The 23,849-nt window shown below is 37.6% G+C and overlaps 1 protein-coding gene across 1 annotated transcript in view; it reads left to right on the top strand.

The window, feature by feature from the left end:
* The window catches only part of PDZRN4 (PDZ domain containing ring finger 4), a 354,481-nt gene that overhangs the window by 283,732 nt on the left and 46,900 nt on the right, over window positions 1–23,849 (top strand). The window contains 2 exon segments of the mRNA XM_027591611.2: window positions 3,053–3,309; window positions 6,421–6,523. Coding sequence (XP_027447412.2) covers window positions 3,053–3,309; window positions 6,421–6,523 — 360 coding nt within the window.

Here is a 23,849-nt window from a genome sequence, read left to right as displayed (position 1 = left end):
AAAACCGCAGATGTTCTCCCAGTGTTCTTCTTCCTGGCTGTAACCGTTGATAACTGAGCAAAAGCAACTGCCACAAAATCCCAATTAAGCTATTCTTTTTTGTTGTTGTGAAAGGCATGATTTATAAAATGGTGACCTTTTGGTAGGCTAACAGTATGTTGATGAACTTCAAGTGAAGTAAAAAAAAAAAAAAGTGTTTTGTATCGTCCGTGCTTACATTTTCTAAGGGATCACGTGGGACAGTAGAGCCTTTAAAGGTCATAGACTTCTTTACTTTGAGAGATATTAAATAGCTTATGAAAATAGAGGTCAGCTGCAGGATAACAGGAAGAAAAGAGCATTCCCAATGGGGAAGCAAGATACTAGAGATTATATTGACTGTCCTTTTTTAAGATTGTATTTGATTGTCCTTAAAGCAAAAAATGAAATTTGCATATAAATGCTATAATTGTAAATGAATGAATGTACAGGGTCTTAAAATCAATAGCTATTGATCTTGCTGTAAGAACGCTAATATTGTCTGCATAAACTGAGCATTATAATAAGAACTAATTATTTCACAGCCTAAAATACTCTTCAGTAATTTTTATGTTTCTGCAGAAATTGTTATACTTTTCTGGATTTCGCAGAAATAATTAGTAATCAGTAAAGAACTCACTTTTCAAAAATTATTCTTGCTTTGAAAATCACTAAAACAAGTAAGAAACAAAGAAATACCAAGACTGCATTGTAGGCAAGGTGCTGAGCCACCTTGAGGAAGAAATAGGATAATGACATTAGTCTGTCCACTACTTAATGACACACAATTTATGCACTAGAAGGATTTAATGTGTGACTGGAAGACACACTACCCACAAATTATTTTTCCCTTTCCCCTCAGATATTGCTTGAAGTCCTTCAAAAAGGGCACTGTCTTCTTTCATGCTACCACTGTTAAGGGTTATTTTAAATGCAAGGCTTATAGATTATGACCAAGAATTCTTTTCAGAATGAGAAGGATGTAAGACTTTGCAGGAGTGGATATTCACTACACTGAAGGGATACCATAAAGCAGAAGCCTAGAGACAAAGGGCAATTTCTCCCTGCCATATAGATTCTGGCAGAACAATCTTGTCTGCCGCTGGATCATCTTCTACAACCCTGGAGTTCTTAAATACCACAGTGTGAAACATAAAGAATGATACCAGCCAACATGAGAGGCTAGATTTTAGGTTGTGTTTCTCCATTCTTGGACTTTGCTTACCATCTGCTGATTACACATTCTCAGGGGAGACAGTGGTGGCCCCAGCCCAAAAGTGCCCTAGACCAATGGCTCAAGGAATGAATGACTGTGTCCATTGATGTCCCTTGTTCACATACTCCCATATGCCCAAAGTCATCGAGACGTTCCAAGGTTGTACCAATACCAATGCAGCAATAATATTCAACTTTAGTCCCTAGAGAAAAGAATCAGAGTGAGAATGTACAGATTTGTGAGTGTGTGCACACTGGTTGATAACCATTCGTATCTTCTACTAAAGTTTTTTACTAGTGATCCAAGAACTGTACTGGGACATATTTTGCTGGTGAGGAAACTTAATTGCTCAATTTTTGAAGGCACATTAACTCTTTCAGGATCCATTGAGTAAATTAGGTCCTCCAGGTCATTAAGCCTGTCTCGACATGACATCGCGATTTCTACCTGGCATTGTATCATTTACCCCCAAACACCCCACACTTGCTCTGAGCACACACATATTCTTTGTCTACTCAGGGAGAGAGAATGTGCTCATTTGGATGTCAGCAATCGCTCTCTGACTGCAACTCAGCAACTCCCTTTGCTTCTTCTTGAGGCACCCAGGGATCTCTAAGGATTTGCTGGCGCGTAGCAGTTATCAGAGCCTCCCCAACAGGCAGATGGCTTAGTTGTCTAGAAATAGTATGATTTCAGGGGTTTTAAGCACAGTATTGTGCCCGCAAGTATCTCTTCCTATTTGCAAAAGCCAACATTATTGATTCATCTAGGGTGGGAATTGTGAAGATATTTCAGGATGCTGTAGGCCTTTATTAAAACAACTTCCATGAAGGGACTCTGTTACCAGGACCGGTTTTAGGGAAATAAATTGACAGCTATTTGAGAGCAGTCTGTACTGCCAATGGAAAGGGTGTTTAGAAAAGTGTGTGGGTGTCTGGAGTGCCGCAAAGGCTGGGGAACAGCACTGGCTTTTGATAATTAGGCATGGGAGAGTCTCACAAAAAGAATGATTTTTTCTCTCCCAAATGCCAGTGGTTGGCCCTGCTGAGAAGCAGTGATGGAGGGCAAAGGCAAACATCCCTCTCTCTCTGTTATCTCCAGGGCTACTTTGGAGAGTCATAAATTGGTATAAATTAAAACAGGTGAGGATCCAAAGGAACATAGTATACTCAGAGATGTTTTAGAGCAGTGCTCCTTTCAAGTGCATATAAATCAGCTGGGATCCTGTAAATATGCCAGTTCTGATTCAGTGGGTCTGGGATAGGGCCAGGGATCCTGCGTTTCTAATAATCTCTTATGCTCATGCTTATGCTGCTGGTCCACACTTTGAACAACAGGATTTAGAATAAAATGTACATGATGATAACATGGTCTGGGATTTAAAAACGATGAATATGAAAGAAATTTGACAATACCCACAAAGTTAGATTTCAGGCCAGACTTTAATTATTAAATATTGAAAATCCCACCAAGAGATGGATAGAACATTTTTTAAAAAAGAGATACACTTAACATTTCTACCTATCTGCAGATTTTGGTGAACATTTTCTGAGGCCGATGTGTGATTTAAATTTTTAAATCTTTACTAATGATCCCGACAGTGTACTTCCTAATGAAACAAGAAGCAATGCGTTTTCCTAATCTTCACTTCCGAGTATCGGTGAAGAGTTCAATAAATGTCAGTGTCTGATTAAATATTGCTTTATAAACTTCATATCAGAGCTGGCTTAAACTTACCCTCCCCACCTTTTCTTAATCTATGATGACAGCCTCTCTGTTCTTTCCTCTGAGGTGAGCAATGTCCTTTTATCTTCACAGGTCAATGGGAAGGATCTCTCAAAGGCCACCCATGAAGAGGCCGTGGAAGCTTTTCGAAATGCCAAGGAGCCCATTGTGGTCCAGGTGCTAAGACGAACACCGCTCAGTAAACCAGCCTATGGAACGGCCCCAGCAGTGCATCTCATGCACGCCAGCACTCAGACCGACATCACCTTCGAACACATCATGGCTCTGGCCAAACTTCGGCCACCAACCCCTCCAGTGCCAGACATCTGTCCATTCCTGCTCTCAGACAGGTATTGTTCTATTTCCTGTCATTTTCCCAGAAGCCCTATTTGTTTTCACTCAGCATTTCAAGTGGGTGTTGGAGAGAATCAGTCACACTAGCAAGCTGACAGTTACAGAGACAGGCTCTCGGTTCTCTTTGGAAAATGTCTCCACCGTGTCTATATCCAATTAGTTCTCAGGGGGCCCTGCTAGCTACTTTCCCTGACCCACACAGTTGCTTCATTTTAGGAGTCATGCTTGCTGAGGAGTGATGAAAAATTCTGGCTCTGATTAGTTCATCTTTATATTTCCAGCCATCAAAAGCCTCATGCTACTCATGAGCACTGGTCAGGGAAATAGCTTTTCTCACCAAAGCTGCCAAAAACCTTATTAAGACTGACACAGAAGTGGCATGTTGGCACTCTTTTCTCCTCTGTGGGTCGCCTCTCTCTCTTTCACTCTTGCTTTTCTCTTCTTTAAAGGAAAAGCTAGGAAATTAATTTAATTAGAGTGCAATTCTCCAAAGAAAGCAATTACCCAATATATTGAGATGTCAACAAAAGATTCTGGTTGTCAGTAAGTATAAGAGCTGTGAAATAAGGATCTATTAAAGGAATATTTCTTCCCAATTTTTTACCTAATTTAAAGGCAAGTCGAGAGATTTTATTCAAATAATCTTACTTATACAGTCTTGTTTCATGAGGAAGTATGTTTTGCCCCATACATTTTGTTCTGTGAGCTTTGAAGCAAATATTCAAACATTAGGGAGAGTTTGATTTATAAAAACAATAGTCTCTTTAGGCTGCATTTTCATTGCCTACCACAATCCATTCTGCACTTTGTAAAACACAGATCTGATCACTTCCCTGCCCTTTAGTGGCTTTTGTTAGGTTCATTTCAGTGGTCCACATGTGTACATTAGAATCACCTGGGAATTTTGAAAAGCAGTATCAATGCAATGCCAGAATCCTACTTCAGACCAATTAAAAAAGAGATTTTAGAGTGAGGCCCAAGTGCCAAAATTTTTTCCGAAATCTCCCTAGGCAATTTTAAGGTACAGCCATGTTTTGGAAACCACTCCTTGAAACTTCACGTTCCAGGAAGGCAAGGGCCCTGTTTATTTTGCTTCGGACTCCATCCATGCAACCGTTACTTATCAAATAGCCCCCTTTATCAGGCACTGGAAGTAGGTGCTGGGCATAAAACTGGGAACAAAAATAAAGTCACCACCTACCTTCTAGAGGAGGAGATGAAGAATATACAGGCAAACAAATATTTAATATTTATCAATACCACCTGACACAGAGTAGCCTTCCAATAAACACTCTCTTGAAGGAATAATAGCTAACATTTATGAGCTAATTTGGCATGTTTTAGGTAATATTACAAATGTTTTACATTTATTAACTCATTTAGTCCTCACAGTGATCTTTTGAGGGAGTGCATTGTATTATTACCATCACAGATGAGGGAAGATGTTAAGTTATTTGGCCAAAGTCACATTGCAAGGAAGTGACAGGGCCAGACTTGTGAGCCTAAGAGGTCCAACCCCCACTACCCACTCTCTTAACAGGTATCCTATGTCGCTCTCCATAAGTCCTGCAGACCTTAGCTTACAGGTAACCCCTTCTAGCAAACTTCCTAGAGCAGCAGTAGGGACATCCCCCTATCTGCTCTCAGATTCAATATTTCCCCTGAAGTATCACATTATATTGACATTCCCACTTTACTGCTCTACCCAATAAATAGAGCAAAAATTGATTGGATTTGGTGCACCAATAGATTAACAGCACTCAGCAGAGGGCCTGGCATCTAGTAGACAATAAATGTTTATTGAATGAATAGGTGTTCCTCATGGCAGGGCTCCCTTCTTACCAACTGAGAGACAAGAGAAACACATTAAGTGCCCAAAGCAGTAAACTTAATGGTTTACCAACCCAAATGGGTTTTCAGAGCCAGTCCAATTTTAAGCAAGGACAGTTTACGTGTTAGACCAACAAGCAAGATGTTGCATGTACTACCTTTGCTATTAGGGTTCAGGTCGATTAACCCTATATGGAGATGACAGCCATAGACCGCAGTGAGAAGGGACTAGTAGAATATTTACACTGACTGTGTAAGGACACCAGGATGCGTCTCTCGCACACGCCTTTGGACTAGAGATAAGGAAACTAATTTATACTACTAACTCCAGTTACTCAGTAATGTCCACACTGGCACAGCTTAGAGGTCTCACCTGCCACTAACTTGGTTAATTGCACTGAGTCTTTTTCACTGACGTCTAGAAATAGAGATGCCCTCATTCTCTTTGCTGTTAAACTGCACTTGACCTTCGTATGGTCTAATGTATAGGATCCATATCATAGCTTATAGTAATTTTAAAGCACTTCTATAAATTACTTAAAACATTTTTCCCAAGTGAGACATGTAAAAGTCATGTACAAACCCCAGGTCCCCCTCATTTCCTTTAATCCTCTCTGAATTTTTGGAAGGGATTATGAAACCCTATGACTTACAGAAATTTCCAGTGAGGTATCACTGTGAATGCTGATTAATATTTGTGCACCGGCCCTCTATCAAAGAGGGGGAAAATGTGGGTTATGAGGGAGAACAAGGAAGGAGGTCTTAAGGAATGAGGGCAAGGTGAGGACATTTTACAATCTGAAAAATAAGTGCTTTTGAAAACAGATTTCAAAAACAGTTTGGGGCTGTATATTATGAAATGTAAAGTACTCAAAGTACTATGAAAGTACTCTGTTACAAAATCCCCATCTTTGGGTAGACTGCAGTCTCAAAGGCCACACACCCATGTATGGAGCAAGTCACATTGGGTGGAATGGAAGCAGGCCAGGGAGTATCAAGCACCATGGCCTGTCAGAGATTTCACATCAGACTCTTTGGAGTGCAGTTCTGGTCATGGGTCCTTACTCTTGGTATTCTCACAGAAAATCAAACTGACAGACCTCATGGAGGGGAGAAAGAAAAGCAGTTGTTCTTTCTGAGCTTCTAGTTCACTCAAAGGCTGGATCATTGCAGGTCTTATGGAAAAGCAGAGAAAACAAGTGAAATTCTAAAATCAGTTTTAATCTTGAAAACAACCCTTTTGATCCATTTCTATCATCTTGCTACATTCCCCATAGCTGCCACTCTCTTCATCCGATGGAGCATGAATTTTATGAGGACAATGAGTATCTTTCCAGCTTGCCTGCTGATGCAGACAGAGCAGAGGACTTTGAATATGAGGTAAGATCATTTTCACACCACTTCACATTTCTTCATGAAGTTATGGTCAAGGGGTTTTGCATAAAAAGAAAAAATTAATTTATTACTGTGAGAAATACTTTGTCTATTACATATCAAAGGTAAGTTCTTTTAAGTATTGTTTGTTTGGGCTGTTTGTGTCTAATATTTTAAATACATTGGAAAACATTTTTATAATATAAGCTTGAAAATAATTTGATCGCATTTTTGCTGATTTTTATAAACAGCATTATGGCAGCCACAGGTTTTCTTCCTTCTGTAATATAAAATAATTTCCAAGTAGAGTTTGAAAAAGAAATTATATTTAAAACCAAGATTGTGCTTACTATTTTCATTCATCGTATAGTATTTTGGTTTTAATTGATAAACTAAGTTATTTTAGTTTAGTTATATTTTCTTTCACTTATTCAGTGTTCTCTTTGTGACTCAAGTATATACCATCAAAAGTAGTTTCACTGACTTTCTAGAAAGAGAAGCCTGCTTCGCTTCTCCCTCTCCCACTCCTCCTGCTTGTGTTCCCTCTCTCACTGTGTCTCTCTCTGTCAAATAAATAAATAAAATCTTAAAAAAAAAAAAAAAAGAAATGGCCTAATGCCCTTTGTTGTTTAGCCTTTACACAGTATATGTTAGAGTATCTGTACTGTGATATATAACAATTAACAATAATTAATCCCATTGATTAATTATTTAAAAGCTTTCACAAAAGTTAAAGGATTTATCCTAATATTTCCTCGGCTGTTGCAGTCTATAAATCTTTGAAATGTTTCAAACCACTCTGACATTTGGAAATAAAGTAGATTGAGGAGGTAAAGAAGCTTTGGTAAACAGGAGGTAAAGAAGCTTTGGTAAACAGAGAACCCATGATTATCTGCCCTTTTAATGCTTTAGATGATGTCATACAAGTTCAGCAAAATGTTCTTTTCCATTTTACAACCAGGAAATTCTGAAATCTCTTCCCTTAGGAGGATCTGAAATCAAATAAGGCCGATTCAGTGAAGCTCACCTAAAGCAAATAGACGTTTATTTGAAATCTTCCCCCCGCAAAAGTCATTGCTGGGGATTACAGAAATCATTATTTATTTTTGCCCAGAATTTGGAAGGCTGTGCAATGATACCTAACATCTGAGTAAATGGTTTCAGTGTTGTTGTTCCTACGAATTTTTTATCCCTTCTCCATTAAATGGATTGAAAAGTTTTATTTTATAAATCCATTCAGTGACTGGTATCCACTGAAATATCCGTTAAGTTTTGTCTTCTCATGAAAAATAAATTACAAAATTGAGTCACTTACCCAAATAATTCAAGATTAAATGATGTTTTTTCTTTCAGCTAATGAGTACTTTGGGTTTAGGGACTGGAATTACCTAGATCACTTCAGCTTTTTACTTAGTTTGTGCCTTCAAGCTTTATTAAAATAAATCTGTGTTAGGAGGGAGGACATGGAAGAAAGACTTGCTTAGGCGAGCAGGTTAACAGTAAAAATTATATTAATTAATTAGCATATCGTTGAATATTGCAATGCAGACAGATTTCCTTACCTTTCTATAGGGCTTACTGTAGCTAACCCACATCCTCTTTTTTGAACAATGTAAATCCCTAATAGATGCCAGCCTCAGTATGATGACAGTGGTAAATGCTCAGACAGATCCTCTGTAGCCTGTAATCTCAACTAATCACAGCATCATAGTCATTAATTTGCTGTCAGCTGTGATTCTCTTGCCGAAGACATCTTTCTGAGTGATTGAAATAAGAATGTTCTTGTGAAATTTAAATAAGGAAGAAGTTACGGTGACAGGCTTCAATCGCAAGAAAGGATGCATGTGAAAGCATCGTACATGGTTAAACAGGGGGGGTGGAGACATGGGGGAATATCCCAAGGATAATTTACCAGGTTTCGGAGAGAATAATGGCTCTACCTAGTACTCCTCAGTCTGTTCCGGGTATGTGGCAGAGCGGCACACACCATCCCTCATGGCTGTGTGAGATTAGATGGTAAAATCTAGTCCATGGCTGTCAGCAGAGCTGATTGTGGATACCACATTAAGTGGGGAGATTTCGAAATGACAGTCCCACTCCTGCACTATTGAACTTAGACGCACACTGGTCAAGGGCTTCTGTGACCAGCAAAGATGACCTCAGCTCCTCCAGAAGCTCTGAGGATGTAATGGATGGGCCCCTTCCAGAGGAACTGCTTCCATGCCACTTAGAGAATATTACAGGAAGCAGGCCCATTGGCCAATGAGAAGGCTTCATCTCAGAAAAAGATACTCATTTCTCCTCAACCTAAACACGAACACACATCAGCAGGCATTCGGAGAAGTAGAGGAAGATTCCCTTTCCATCTGCTCTCATTCATTTCTACCTTCAATATTTAATGAGTACTTAAAATAGGCCAGGCTCTTATCTAAGTGGGTGATTGATGAAGCCCCTGCAGGGGCAGCTTAACCTGTAGGGGAGACAAATAAGGAAAGACACAATACGTTCAGGGATGGGAAGTGCTAACGGAGAGCAACAGCATGGGTAATGGAGAACGGAAATGCATGGGCTTGGGACGGGGTCCTGCTCTCTTATACAGGGGGCTCAGGGAAGGCCTCTCTCATAGGAAACTTAAGGAAAGTAAGAGAGCTAACCATGTGGGAAGGGAAGACACAAAGGACCTGGAGCAGAAGCATGCCTGGCATGCGTAAGGACCAGCAGAGGCCAGTGTGCTCTAGCAGCCTGGACAAGGACTAAAGCGGTAGGAGGAGAAGCCAAAGGGAGGAGGGGCTTATGTTGAGGCACCTTTTACTTTTACCCTGAGGATGGGAAGTTGCTGTAGAAGAGCTGAAACCCTAGCAAGATCCCTCTGGCTGCCAGAATGAGTCTGACAGGGCGGGGTGGTGGGGGAGGGGGCAGTAAGCAAAGGCTGCAGCGACATAGGAGAGCAGAGAGGGGGATGCACGGGAATGGTGAGGCAGAAAGGGCTGAGGCATGGTCTGGAAGGACAGCATCCACTCCTTCTCACAGGGCTTTGCCTAAATGCCCATGTTTCCATTATTTGCTTCCAAGCTGGAATTTGGTTTGGGCTACGGTGGTTTTTCTTCTGGACTTTTTTAAAAGCAAAATATCATAGGCCAAAGGGAAACACAGATTCTGGCATCCACTCTTTAAAACACAGGAAGTGCACAGAACCGCATTTCTGAACTTGCTAAAATGTCAACTGCATCTGCAGAGGCCCCTTTGTAAAGGCCTACTTGCTATTGACTCAGTGAACCAAAGCTGATCTGTCTATCTTGTGCATACATATTTAGGGACTTTGAGTGCATGGATTATTGACCCAATAGACCAAAACAGATCTGACTATCTTGTAAATACATATTTAGGGACTTTTTAACATGCAGATTATTGCATTGATAGACTGTAACAGCTCCCTTCAGAGCCATGATAGGCAGCAAATGCTTCTTTGGAGACATTCGTAGTCAGCGCGTCAATGTTATGGTGACTCTGGTGTGTTAGGGACCTCTATGAAATTTTAATGACACCCATAGCTCACCATGGCCTATCACCACTTTGCCTAGGAAAATTATTTGACTGGCTTTAACGTTTCCTCACAGTGCTTCAGAAAAGTCTCAGAGGACCAGCCTGCATTAAAAGACTCACAGCTTTAAATGTGTTCTCTTTTAAAAATGATGGCACTTGTTCTCTAATTAAAAATGATAAAGGATTTTAATTTTATTTGTAAGCGAAGGAATAAAAATATCAAAATTTAAATAACGCACCCATCGTAAGAGTCAGGGTGCTCCATACCGCTGAAATACCACTGAGGATTAAGCATCTTCTCTTATTTTCAACTTTGTGCACTTTTTTTTCCAGAGCCAGCTAAAGGTTGAAATAAATCACAAATAGCCCTTAGCATGTCAGAGGCAGATCTCAAATCCAGCCTCTACCAGAAATAATTTAAAGGGAAAGGCTTCAAGAAATATAGAGCCCTTTCATCCAACCCCTAATAAAGATATGTTTGCCCCTGCCTGAGTGCAAGGAAGATGCTGAATTTTCTGCAGCATTTACCATTAATTCTCAAAAGTCAGTGGTGATAGAGAAGAGTCAGAGAAGTAATATTGGACTAATATTAAAGTCCAACATTTTGATAGTATAAAACATTAGGTTAGCCAAGAATAATTTAATTTAAGAAACAAATAATTTAAGAAACATTTCGAAGTCTGGTGATTTTCATCAGCATAAATGCAACTCAAAATCATTTCTACTCCTCCCCCTGAGTTCAGGCTGAACACCCAACAGCCTGAATTAAGTGCACATTGAGTTCCCTTTCTGAATACATGGTCATCAAAATGAGAAGGAATTTAGAAGTTGGCTTGAAGAGGTATTAAAGGTAGAAAGGAGAGGAGGACAAGTGTATGTCAGAGTTCTATGTATATATCAACTGTAAACCAAACCTAGGCCCCTATCTATAACTAGGAAAGAGCATTTAGCATATTAATTGGCGATTCTTATGCAAAGCATAAGTAAACCCTTGTGCTATGCTGAGAAGTGTCATTTTGCAAAATTTGTTTTCCAGACCTGGATCCCTTTGAATAGGTGCAGAATGTTGTGACAATCTAAGTAATCTCTCTTACATAGTTAAAGAAAAGAGAATTATGAATCAAAGAGATGGTCATTCAAAAAAATAACAAGAAGATAAGCATTAACTAGATTTCAGTCATATTTTTCAAGCAGCTTCATGACTTGTGAAATGACCTTACGGAAAAATCTAGTGTGCATGTGTAGAACTTGGTGGCTCCTTTCTAGGCTGTGAGGGCAGAGACCTTATCTGCCTGTTTATCATTGCATCACATCACGCATTTCATAGTGGGTGCTCATATTTGATGAATGAACGAAGGAGGATTCCCGTTGTTATCTGCATGGACCAACTTTTGAGCAATGCAGTCCTTTGTACCTTTTTGTTCAAGGGAATTGGAAAGGCACTTGGGACCACCATGTATTTACAACAGATATCCTCTCCTTTTCTCATAGATCTGTTCCTTTTTTATTAAGTTTGTACCTTTCTTCAATGTCTCCCTACTTGCCGCACCTCCGCCCCCAGTCTTTAGTAACCATCTTTTGACTCTGACTCTGTTTCTGTGAGTTTGACTTGTTTTTTTTTCTTTTTTTAGATTCCACATATAATGATACTGTGCAAATTTATCTTTCTCCGACTTATTTCACTTAGCATAATGCTCTCAAGATCCATCTCTGTTGTAGCAAATGGCAGGATTTCCTTCTTTCTCATGGCCACACACACACACACACACGCACACACACACACACACACACACACACACCCCACATATATAAACCACGTCTGCTTTAGCTATTCATCCACTGACAGACACTTAAGTTGTTTCCATATCTTTGCTGTTGCAAATAGAGATATTTATTCTTTATGTCAGCGGTTCTGATCCAATCATCATGTTTGTTTCAGTTCAACACTTCTAAAGAAAGGCCCAAAATGCAGGAAAATGAGGAGAGATAAGTAATGAAATAGAATTTTAATGGTCTCCATGCAAATTCACCCCTGCTAATTATCATCTTATAAGAATCTCATACTTGATATGAATTTGATATAACTTCTAATCCACCCCAGTACTTCCTTTATAACTTCCTCACCAAGGGATCATCCTGCAAATTTGTGAAACACAACAATGGACACAGAACTGAGAGCCTCCCCAAGTAGCCAGCCCTGACTCTGATGGTCTCTGGGAAAGGTGTCAAGGAGTTTGAAAACCAGTGATGGAAAGAATATGTTTGGTATGAAATATAATTTATAAAGAGATGATAATATTATCCATATGTGTGGTGGATATTTGGGAAAAGAAAAAATAGTGCATAGAGTGTGAAAGTGTAGCTTTTTCAGAATTATTTTGACTCACTGGTTGCTTTATATTTCACCAGTCCCTTTTATTCCACTCATTAGTCACATTTTAGAATTATTAATGAAATATATGAAATAATTTTATACCACTTACCACTGGGGCAATAAAATCATCCATTTAAAAATATCACCTTAATAAGTTTCATTCTTGTGGGAAATTTATTGAATTGAAAACTGATCTAAATGAAGTGTGAAAATATTTTTATTACTTGAACATTTAAAATAAGATGGTATTCTATCAGAGTTGGTCCATTGAAGTATGTTTTCATGACACCACCATTTTCTCAAATTATAGCAAATTAAAATCTTAGTCATGGAGGCCACCCCAGAAGTTGTCATGTAGTGGGGCTTGTATTTCTAGACTCTCTCTCCTTCATATCACCACTGCCTCCTCCCTTGTGTAAGAGATTATCTCTAGGCTCTTTCTTGGTCTCCTGGAGCCAGTCTCTAGCCTCTGCAGCCCATCCATTCACCACTCGCTGCCAGACCAGCCCTTCTCAAATGGAGTTCTCACTGGATCACTCCCCCATTCTTCATCTTGTATGACTCTACTCCTTGAATTAACTCTAATATTCTCTGCCTGGCATTGAAGGTCCTTCATCGTCTGTCACCCCCCTACTTTTTCAGGCATCTTGTGGTCAAACTCTGCAGCACAGCAATACTCAGAGAAAGCTGGGACAATCCTTCCTCTGCACCTTTACTTATGAGAATTTCTGCCCCTCAATGCCTTCCTCATACTGTCCCACCACTGAACTCCTATATCACATTCTATAAATATTTTTTTGCATTATGCCTTGGCTTATAGTTATTTATGTACTTATATTTTTCTTCTAAATTGTTTGTCTTTTTAAAAGATGTGACCACTTCTAATTATCTTTATATCACCAGGAGAGCCTACCTAGCACATCCCTTAGCACATGGTGGACATTCAGCAGCATTTGCTTGAGGAGTAAATAAATTACTGACCATTGCTGCTACTGTTATTTTGTAAGTGTCCTGAACACAAATATAAAAGGTGAAAGGGTGGGGAGGAGGGAGAAGAGAGCCGATTGAAAATAGAAATTTGAAATAAAGTGTGAAAGTCTTTGATGTTCTCTTAATATTTCAATTAACAGTCTAGTAATTAGAGTAAATGAATTTAAGCATACACGTGTGCCAGATTGTAAAAGAAGAAAATTGGGATTTTATGTTGTTGTTGCCATTCTAGCAAGGATATGCATGGTTTTTTAAAAAGATTTTATTATTTATTTATTTGACACAGAGAGAGAGAAAGAGAGCACAAGCAGGGGGAGCGGCAGGCAGAGAGAGAGGGAGAAGCAGGTTCCTGCTGAGCAGGGAGCCCGATGTGGGGCTCAGTGTGGGGCTCCACGTGGGGCTCAATCCCAGGACCCCAAGGGATCATGACCTGAGCGAAGGCAGACGCTTAACCGACTAAGCCATCCAGGCACCCCAAGGATATGCGTGTTTACCTCACACTTAGAGGCTGGAGAACCCTACTAAACAGACCAGCTAATTTACATAGGTAAAGAGTGACTGGAATTCAGCCCCTGTTAGGATAACCATACATCCTGGTGTGCCCTAAATTGTCCCCATGTATGGCTAAGGCTCCAGTTTAATTATGAATAGCACCTTCTTTCATCTTCAAAAATGTCCTAGCTACATACTACATTATATGGTTGACCTAGTTTCAATACTTGAACCTTAGTTGAGGCTGAGGCTTTGTAATCAATTTTATATAATCCTAATATTCCAAGCAGAGGTAACTCAGAATTTCTTAATTTGAAAACCCATGTTTGTGAAATTAAAGAATTTTCCTAAGTTGTGATTTTCTATTTAAAAAAGAAAAAGTTCTCCTTAAGAAGTGACTAGAAAGAAAATGTCATAAAGTTGGAAATAGCCATTAAAGTTGTTATAATTCTTTTAGATTTCTTACTGGAAGAAATGAGATTAGTATTATTGTTAATTTGTTCATGTAATTTCATAAAATAAATATGAAGCCCATATCTTTCACCACACTGATTATGACAACACTAAACTTTATTTCCTAAGAAAACAATGAAAAGCAAATTTAACCTTCTGAGTTGGTTATTAAACAATGTAACCAAGAGAACATTTATTTTACCAGAAATCTAGATATAAAATGAAGACTCCTTCCACTATATATATGAATTTTATCAAAATCCTGACATCCAATTTTTGTTCAAAGATACTCATGATACACATTCAGATGATTGCTTTGCATTACTGAAAGGTGTTAGAGGTTGTGTTTAAGGTGAATATTTGCCTATCAAATCATATTCCCCAATATCTTCTATTCTGTTTTCAAAGAATGGTTTTCATAGGGGCATAGAAAGGAGAGCTGTCTTTTCTCTATAAAGCAAATTCCTGATAAGGATTCCAATGTTGATTTCAGAGGCAATATAATCTAGTTGAACAAGCCCAAACAAGGAATGTGGTCCCAGTTCTAGCTCTGTCTCTTAAAGGGACCACTTACCTCCTGAGTCATAGCATCCTCACATGTGAGGTCCATGGGGATACCAATATTAGTTGGAATGATTTGTCTCATCTGGTTCTACCATGTAACTCACTTGAGCAAAATGAGACAAATGGATAGTCAGATCCTTAAAATTTTACAAAAATTTTAACATTTCAGTCCTATCAACCCCCATTTTACAGGTTTCTATAGAGAGCGTACACACTCATAAGACCACACATTGGTCTATGTCTAGTACCATACTTTACCAATAGGTAGAAAGTAGCACACCTCTCCATATTATCTCTGACTTTAGCTTTAGTGTTTAGAACAAGCTGACCCATAAATATTTGCCAAGTAGAAATGACAGATGCAGGCTGTAGGCACTAGAGATTATTTTATTTAAATACAGTATTTATTTTTTTAATTAGAAAAATATAGAAAATAATTCCAGTTTAGATTTTTTTTCCACCAAATAATTGTCTTTGAAAAAAAATTTTGGAATCTTTAAAGAGGATGTGTTTTATATTGGCATGACAGTTCTCCCCTTTCTTTTTCAGGCCTAAGCTCTCAGTAATGCTCTGGTGCATAATTATACAGTGAGTTCACTGGTATTCATTATGTATTAAATAATCAAACAATATAAATAAAAGAGACTCTTGCATGATCAATATGGTTGGTGTGTTATGAGCCAAGATAAATCCAATACATGTATTTGAAGTCCAAAATAAAAATTTTAAGTACCATTATCTGCAGTTGTACCATTTGAGGTAACCACAGTTAACACTTTGTGTGTCTCACTCATCTGTGTACATTGTTTTTCCTATAACTAAAATTTCATCTTTTTGTTGGGTACTTACATTTTTTTCCCAGGGTTTCTTAGCTATAGGAAACTAGAGCGAACTATGTTATGCATGAAACTTCATCTGCATTTTATTTTTTCTAGCTTTATTGAGATATAGTTGACATATAACATTGTATAAGTTTAAGGTGTACAACATGATGACTTAATATATGTATATATTGTGAAATTATAATGGCAATAAGATTAGTTAACACCTCTAACTCTCACATAATTACCTTTTGTGTGTGTGTATGGTGAGAACATTTAAGATCTACTCCCTTAGCAACTTTCAAGCATATAATACAGTGTTGTTAATTAAAGTCATTATGCTGGGTGGTGGGGGGAAGGATGGGGTGGCTGGGTGATGGACATTGAGGAGGTTATGTGCTATGGTGAGCGTTGTGAATTGTGTAAGATGGATGAATCACAGACCTGTATACCCCTGAAACAAATAATACATTATATGTTAATGAAAAATAAATAAAATACACTGTTTTCCACAAAAGAAAGAAAGAAAGAAAGAGAAAGAAAGAAAGAAAGAAAGAAAGAAAGAAAGAAAGAAAGAAAGAAAGAAAAGAAAGAAAGAAAGAAAGAAAGAAAGAAAGAAAGAAAGAAAGAAAGAAAGAAAGAAAGAAAGAAAGAAAGAAAGAAAGAAAGAAAGTCATCATGCTGTATGTGAGGTTCTCAGAACTTATTCATCTTATAGCTGGAAATTTTTACCCTTTGACCAACATTTCCCCATTTTCCCCACTCTCTAGTCCCTGGCAACCATGGTTCTACTGTTTTTTTGTTCAATTTTTTTTAGATTATACCTATGAATGAGAACACAGTATTTGTCTTTCTTCCTCTGGTTTATTTCACTTAGCATAATGTCTTCAAGGTCCACAAATGTTGTTGCACTTGTTAGGATTTCCTTCTTTTTGTGGCTGTATAATATTCCATTGCAGGTATATACCTGAATGGATTTTCTTTATCCATTCATCCATCAATGGATGCTTATGTTGTTTCTGTGTCTTGGCTATTGTGAATAATACTGCAATGAACATGGGAGCACTGATATCTCTTCAATATCTTGTATTCATTTCCTTTGGATATATATACCCAGACTGGGATTGCTGGATTATATGGTAGTTCTTTTTCTTAAATTTCTTGAGGAAGCTCCATACTGTTTTTCATAGTGGCTGTGCCAGTTGCCATCCCAACCAACAGTGCACTAGGGTTTCCTTTTCTCCACTTCCTACTAACACACTTGTTAGGTTATATGTTTCTAGGAAATTATTCATGTGTCTTCTAGGTTATCCATTTTGTTGGTGTATAATGGTTCATAGCAGTCTCATGATCCTTTGTATATCTGTGTTCTCAATTATGTTTCCTCTTCCATATGCAATTTTATTTATCTGAGTCTTCTATCTTTTTTTTAGTCTAGTTAAAGGTTTATCAATTTTCCTTATCTTAAAAAATCAGTTCCTATTACCATATGATGCAGCAATTACACTACTGGGTATTTACCCCAAAGATACAAATGTAGTGATCCAGAGGGGTACGTGCACCCCAATGTTTATAGCAGCCAAGATGTCCATCGACAGATGAATGGATAAAGAAGATGTGGTGTATGTGTGTGTGTGTGTGTGTGTGTGTGTACACACACACACACACACACACACACAGGAATATTATGCAGCCATCAAAAGGAATGAAATCTTGCCATTTGCAATGACATGGATGGAACTGGAGGGTATTATGCTGAGCGAAATAAGTCAATCAGAGAAAGACATGTATCATATGATCTCACTGATATGAGGGATTCTTAATGTCAGGAAACAAACTGAAGGTTGCTGGAGTGGTCAGGGGTGGGAGGGATGGGGTGGCTGGGTGATAGACATTGGGGAGGGTATGTGCTATGGTGAGCACTGTGAATTGTGTAAGACTGTTGAATCACAGATCTGCACCTCTGAAACAAATAATACATTCTATGTTAAACAAAAGAAGAAGATAGTAGGGAGGGAAAAATGAAAGGGAGGAGGGGAGATGAACCATGAGAGACTAGGGACTCTTAGAAACAAACTGAGGGTTCTAGAGGGGAGGGGGTGGGGGGGATGGGTTAGCCTGGTGATAGGTATTAAAGAGGGCACGTACTGCATGGAGCACTGGGTGTTATACGCAAACAATGAATCATGGATCACTACATCAAAAACTAATGATGTAATGTATGGTGATTAACATAACATAATAAAATTTTTAAAAAAATCAACTCCTACTTTCATCTATTATTTCTATTATTTTTCTGATCTCTCTTTATTTCTGCTAAGAAAAAAGCTAACTTTGGTCTTAGTTTGTTCTTCTTTTTCGAGTTCCTTGAGGTGTAAAATTAGATTGTTTATTTGAGTTCTTTCTTTTCTTAATGTAGGCATACATCACCCTAACTTCCTTCTTAGGACTCCTTTTGCTGCATCCCATAAGTTTTGGCATGTTGTATCTTCATTTTCTTTTTTTTTTTTCAATACTTTTTTTTATTTTCCTTTTGAGTTCATCTTTGACCACTGGTTAGTCAGCAGTGTGTTGTTTAAATTTCCACATACGTGTGAATTTTCCAGCTTTCCTCCTGTTATTAATTTTTAGTTTCATACAATTGTGGTCAGAAAAGATACCTGAGGGGCATCTGGGTGGCTCAGCTGGTTAAGCGTCTGCCTTCGGCTTGGGTCATGATCCCAGGGTCCTGGGATCGAGCCCCACATTGGGTTCCCTGCTTGGTGGGGAGCCTGCTTCTCCCTCTCCCTTTGTCCCTCCCCCTGCCCATGCTCTCTCACTCTCTCTCTCTGTCAAATAAATAAAATCTTAAAAAAAAGAAGATACTTGATATGATGTCAGTCTTCTAAGTTTGCTAAACTTGTTTTTAAACTAACGTATAATCTATCCTGGGGAACGATCTGTGTATGTTTGAGAAGAAAGTATATTCTGCTACTGTTGGATCAAATGTTCTATGTATGTGTGTTAGGTCCATTTGCCCTAAAGTACATTTGAAATCCAATGTTTCTTTACTGATTTTCAAAATTTCAATATTTCTTTACTGATTTTCAGTGTTTCCTTACTAGTTTCTTATTAATGATCTACCCATTGTCAAAAGTGGGGTGTTGAAGTCCTCTCTTATTATTGTATTGTTGTCTGTTTCTCCCTTCAGATGTGAATTTGCTTAATATATTTATGCTCTAATGTTGAGTACATATTAAATTTACAGTTGTCATATCCTGTTGATGAATTGACTGCTTTATTATATAATGACCTTCTTTGTCTATTGTTACAGATTTTGACATAAAGTTCACTTTATGAGATATAAGTATAGCTATCCCTGATCTCTTTTAGTTTCCACCTGCATAGAATATCTTTTTCCATCCTTTACTCTGTGCCTACGTGTGTCCTTAAAGCTGAAGTGAGTCTCTTATAGGCAGCATTTGGTTGGGTCTTTTGTATTTTAATCTATCCAGCCACTCTATGCTTTTTGTTTGGAAAATTTAATCCATTTACATTTAGAGTAATTATGGATAGGTAAGGATTTAGTAATGTCATTTTATTAATTGTATTCTGACTGTTTTATAGTTCTCTTATTCCTTCTTCCTTTCTTGCTGTCTTCCTTTGTGAATTGATGAATTGATTTTGTGGTGGAGGTAAAAATAAGAACAAAGAGACAAAAATGTTTCTTAGTTAAATATTTGACAAACATAAGATATTACAGTTATTCACAGAAATAAATAAGCCCTGGGTCTCAGTTTCTAGCCTCTGCACCTCCTCCATTTGCCTTATTGTATGATTATTGCTTGTTCCCACTTTGGGCTCCCCCATAAATCTTTGAGCTTCTTCAGTGTGGAGGACCTTGTCTTATGCATCTTTGTCTTCCAAGTACCAAACACATAGTGGACTTATTGAAACAATAACTAAATTTTAAATATACTTTCAGGCTAGCAAATCTGAGGCTTACATGACTAAGGAGGTTTAGAGCTACGGTTCTTTAGATGTTCTCCTTTTTTCATATTGTTGTTTCATTCCTCAAATGAAATATTAAGAAAAATATAGCTTTTTCTAGTTAGAATTGGAGCTTATTATTTGCTGTTCTAATAAGCATACCTAAACATATCTCACACACACACACACACACACACATTGTCACAAAGCCTTTCACGCTGTCTCTTCATTGGCTAGTAGGGTGTTTAGAATGTGGTAATGAAGCAATTAAATTTTTGGCTTGTTTTAAACCAGGAGAAAAATGTCCATTATAATAATGATGTTTACAGATGAAGCACTGGACGGCAGTATTTTTAAATACAACAAAAAATATCTACACCCATAGTCATCATAAATGAAACAGATTGAAAAAATGCAAAAATGACTGGCACAAAGTTGGTAATGACTTTGATTGAACTGAGATATAATACTTAACTGTATAATTGGATTTTAAATGACCAGATTTCATCTCTTAGGACAGGACATTTAAAGCAATATGTGTTTGTACTTGGTTAATGCAAGTTATAGAGTCCACTGTTTCAGAAGCCAAGCCTAATTGTGAGTTGGAGTTCTGCAGCAGAAATTATTCACCAGCCAAAGTTAAAATTTGATCAGTCCTACAAATACTCTTACCTGTGTTTTTATTTCATTGTCCTTGCCCTCTTGTAGATATTCACTTTTCATATTTCTGTTTGTTTTTCAGTAACAAAGCCTTGGAAGTTAAATATGTAATTTTTTTCTTTGTTCTGTAAAACACATTGAAACCATTTGCTCCTTCACTTTCCTGTGGTCAGGTTTTAAAGTCACAGATTCCACCCAGTAGGAAGTGAAAGCTTCTATAGGAAGCAGTAACAAAAGTGGGATTGCTATAAATAGCTTATTTTTAAAAAGTGTGTACTTTAAAAAAGGAAAATTATAAGAGCTCTCCTTTCAAATGTAAAAGGATATTAGTATTCAGGTCATAATAAAAGATATTAGAGGCAAAACTTTAAAATAAAAATAGATAAACACATTTAGATAAAGAACAATTAAGTGGTATTTGGACAGAAGAGAATTAAGATTAAGAGAACTTTGACATGGTAGAATTTGAACCACAAGAAGACCTAGAAGCACACCTGATTACTTGACAAAGAAAACTGAAACCGAAAGTTAAAGACTCACCTACCATAGCTAGTTAGTAGCAGATACTAGACAAGAATTTCTTCTTTTTTGTAAAAGAAAAAAAACTTTTTATGACTATAAAAATAATAGATGTTCATTATTTTATTTCCTTATTCAAATTCCCTCTCAGCATGTAATTGAGTGTGTGTTCTTTCCTAGAGTATATAATTGTCAAGAGTATATAATATTTCACCTTCTTTTATAAACAAACTAAAACTAACATATGCTATAAAGTGTGATTACCTGTGATTTATCTTATGAGAGAGGTCTAAAACTCCTAAATAACCATTGGAAGGATAGCGTGTTTTCGAAGGATGTTTATGAGTAACCGAAGGATCCATGGACAGCTGTTGAGCCTTTTTGCAGCCAGGAAGTTCATAATCTTTAAAGAACTTTTCCTTCCTTTGACTTATACATGAATACCTGCCAAATAAAGACAGTTGGGAATCCTTTTAAACAAAAGTTTTAAATGTGCTTTAGGAACATGTGAGCAATTTAGTTGGGAAATTTAAAGGAATACTGTGATTCCGTGACTGGAGATATCACTAACTGTTTCTAGTTAGGAAAGATTTAATGGCTTCCTGTCTGCTATGTACAGAAATTAATACAATCTCTTTCTCTAAAATGAAAGTGAAAGGGACTCCAAACTTTGGTTTCTCTCCTTCATATAACCCAGAGTTCCCATTACTTACTTTCTTCTGTGTTGACTTGAAGGTTTAAATTTCCAAATGCTATGACTTAGAATTTTTCCACCTTAAATATTTTTAGTAATGAAATCTCATGCAATAAAATCTGTTGTTGGATGGGTAAACAAGTTCAAAGACCTTGAGTAATTCATAGAGGTGGCAGCACATGTGAATATTCAATTAGTTCTACTATCTGACTCTCATAGGAAAAAAATGCACTAATATCCCTTTTTCAAAAACCAGGCTGGCCATTCCAGATTCTGGTTCTTTTCCTTATGTGTGTCAAAAACAGAGAAAGCCATACGTTCTCTCAAGGGCTTTTCTCAGGTACAGAGACATTATTTATAGGGTCATTTCCTGTCATTTTTCTTAATGATCTTGAACACATGCATAACTGTATAGTAGTCATATAACAAAGTGTAGGCTTCTGCAATATAATAATGCTGGCTGATCCATACCTGTTGGATATCAGATTAATCACCTGAAAAAGAACATTTTCTGGTACCCAAATTATTTTGCTTATATTCCAACTACATAAAATAAATTACTTTCATTAAGACCTCATTTATTGCCCCCTATAAATAACCTACCATTAATTTGCAAGAAAACCCCTCAAAAAAATTTATTCCCAACAAATCAAGGTCTGGTTGTATCACTCTGCTGGGAGGAAAATTATATTTAGGTATATTTGGAATCAGCCTGAAGTGGGCTCAAGTCAGACTCCACTGCACAATACCTGTGTGATCTCTCTGAGCCTCAGGTTCCTCACCTGTGCAAAGAAGGTAACATTAATAAAATGTTGTTGTTGTTGTTGTTGTTGTTTTAAGTAAGCTCTACGCCCAGCATGGGGCTTGAACTCATGACCCTGAGATCAAGAGTCACATGCTCTACTAACTGAGCCAGACAGGTGGCCCCATAATAAGTATTTAATATTAAGTGACATAATATATGAAAACATGTAGTACAACAGTTGGGATGGAGATTAACTATAGATATAAATAGATAGATATTCTACCATTTAACCATTGTGTCAATTTCCTCACCATGGGTGGAGAATATTTAAGGAGACAGGAGAAAATGAACCTTCAGAAGAGAAACGACATGTCTTATGGATGATAGGGTCTAGGCGAGCACTTGAAAGGTGAATTGTGAGCTACATACGAGGAATAAAACTCTGAGTGCCCCAGTGGACCCAAATATACTCAAGTGTCCTTTATAAAAAAAAAAAAAAAAAAAACTCAAATGAAGCCTGTTTTGATCTCTGACTTCTATCTTCTCCTTTTCCTGAACATCTTAAATAAATAGTTCATCTGCCACTTTTAAAAAATCTCATTAATTTCTCAAACAATTAATGTATAATTTGAGGATGACAATTACCAGTGGAATGACCAAACCTAGCTATACCTTCTACTTCCTTAACTTTCAGCCACATTTGATGCTATTGGCCATCTGCATCTTTTTGAAATGCTCTTCTTCCTTTGCCTCCAGAATACCACCCTGCCTTACTTTCTAATTTCTAATCCTATGACAGCTCTCCCCAGACTTAATTCAGTTTCCCATCTCTAAGTTTGGGACTACTGCAACCTTATCTCTAAGGGCTCTGAGAAGGGGTAAGCAGGCTGACCTGTGGCTATTAGTGTTCTGAACTAGTGGGGAGAATGGGACTAGGGGAATCATCCGTGTGCATGACACCAACACCCTCTTGTGTATCCAGAGACTCCAAGCTCAGAATCTTGCTGGTTCCAAGTTGCTTTAGAATCAACTCCTTGGTTCTCATTCTTTGTTTGAGCTTCAGGCTTTAATGTGATCTCTTCTGCTCCAGAGATTTCTCACAGCTTCCAATCCACTAAGTGTTCTTTTTCTTATTTTAAAACATGATTTTTTTTAATGGATACTTTTCTTACACATTCCTGGGTTTGGGAACAGGAGAGGGAATGATTAGTCTATGTTAGCTTCTACGTATACTAGTTTCTCTTTCGACTTTTGTCTCCTTTCTTCCAACTTTGCATGTCTCTCATGTTAATTATGTGTTCAGTATTTGTCTGTTGAGTGACTTTTTTGTTATTGTTTTTAAAAAGTAAGATGAACTAAGTCTTAGTTTTGTTTTAGACTAGAATAAGGGCAACACTAATAGTAGCAGCAGTAGAAAATGGAAGACAGGGATAGATCAGAAGCATATATCTCAGAGGCAAGTTTGAAGACTTGATAATTGTTGGAATGGGAAGGATTAAGGAAAGGCC

This window comes from Zalophus californianus, chromosome 9 (genome assembly GCF_009762305.2).
Source record: "Zalophus californianus isolate mZalCal1 chromosome 9, mZalCal1.pri.v2, whole genome shotgun sequence".
Classification (NCBI taxonomy): Eukaryota; Metazoa; Chordata; class Mammalia; order Carnivora; family Otariidae; genus Zalophus; species Zalophus californianus.
This window is presented reverse-complemented; position numbering and strand designations above follow the sequence as displayed.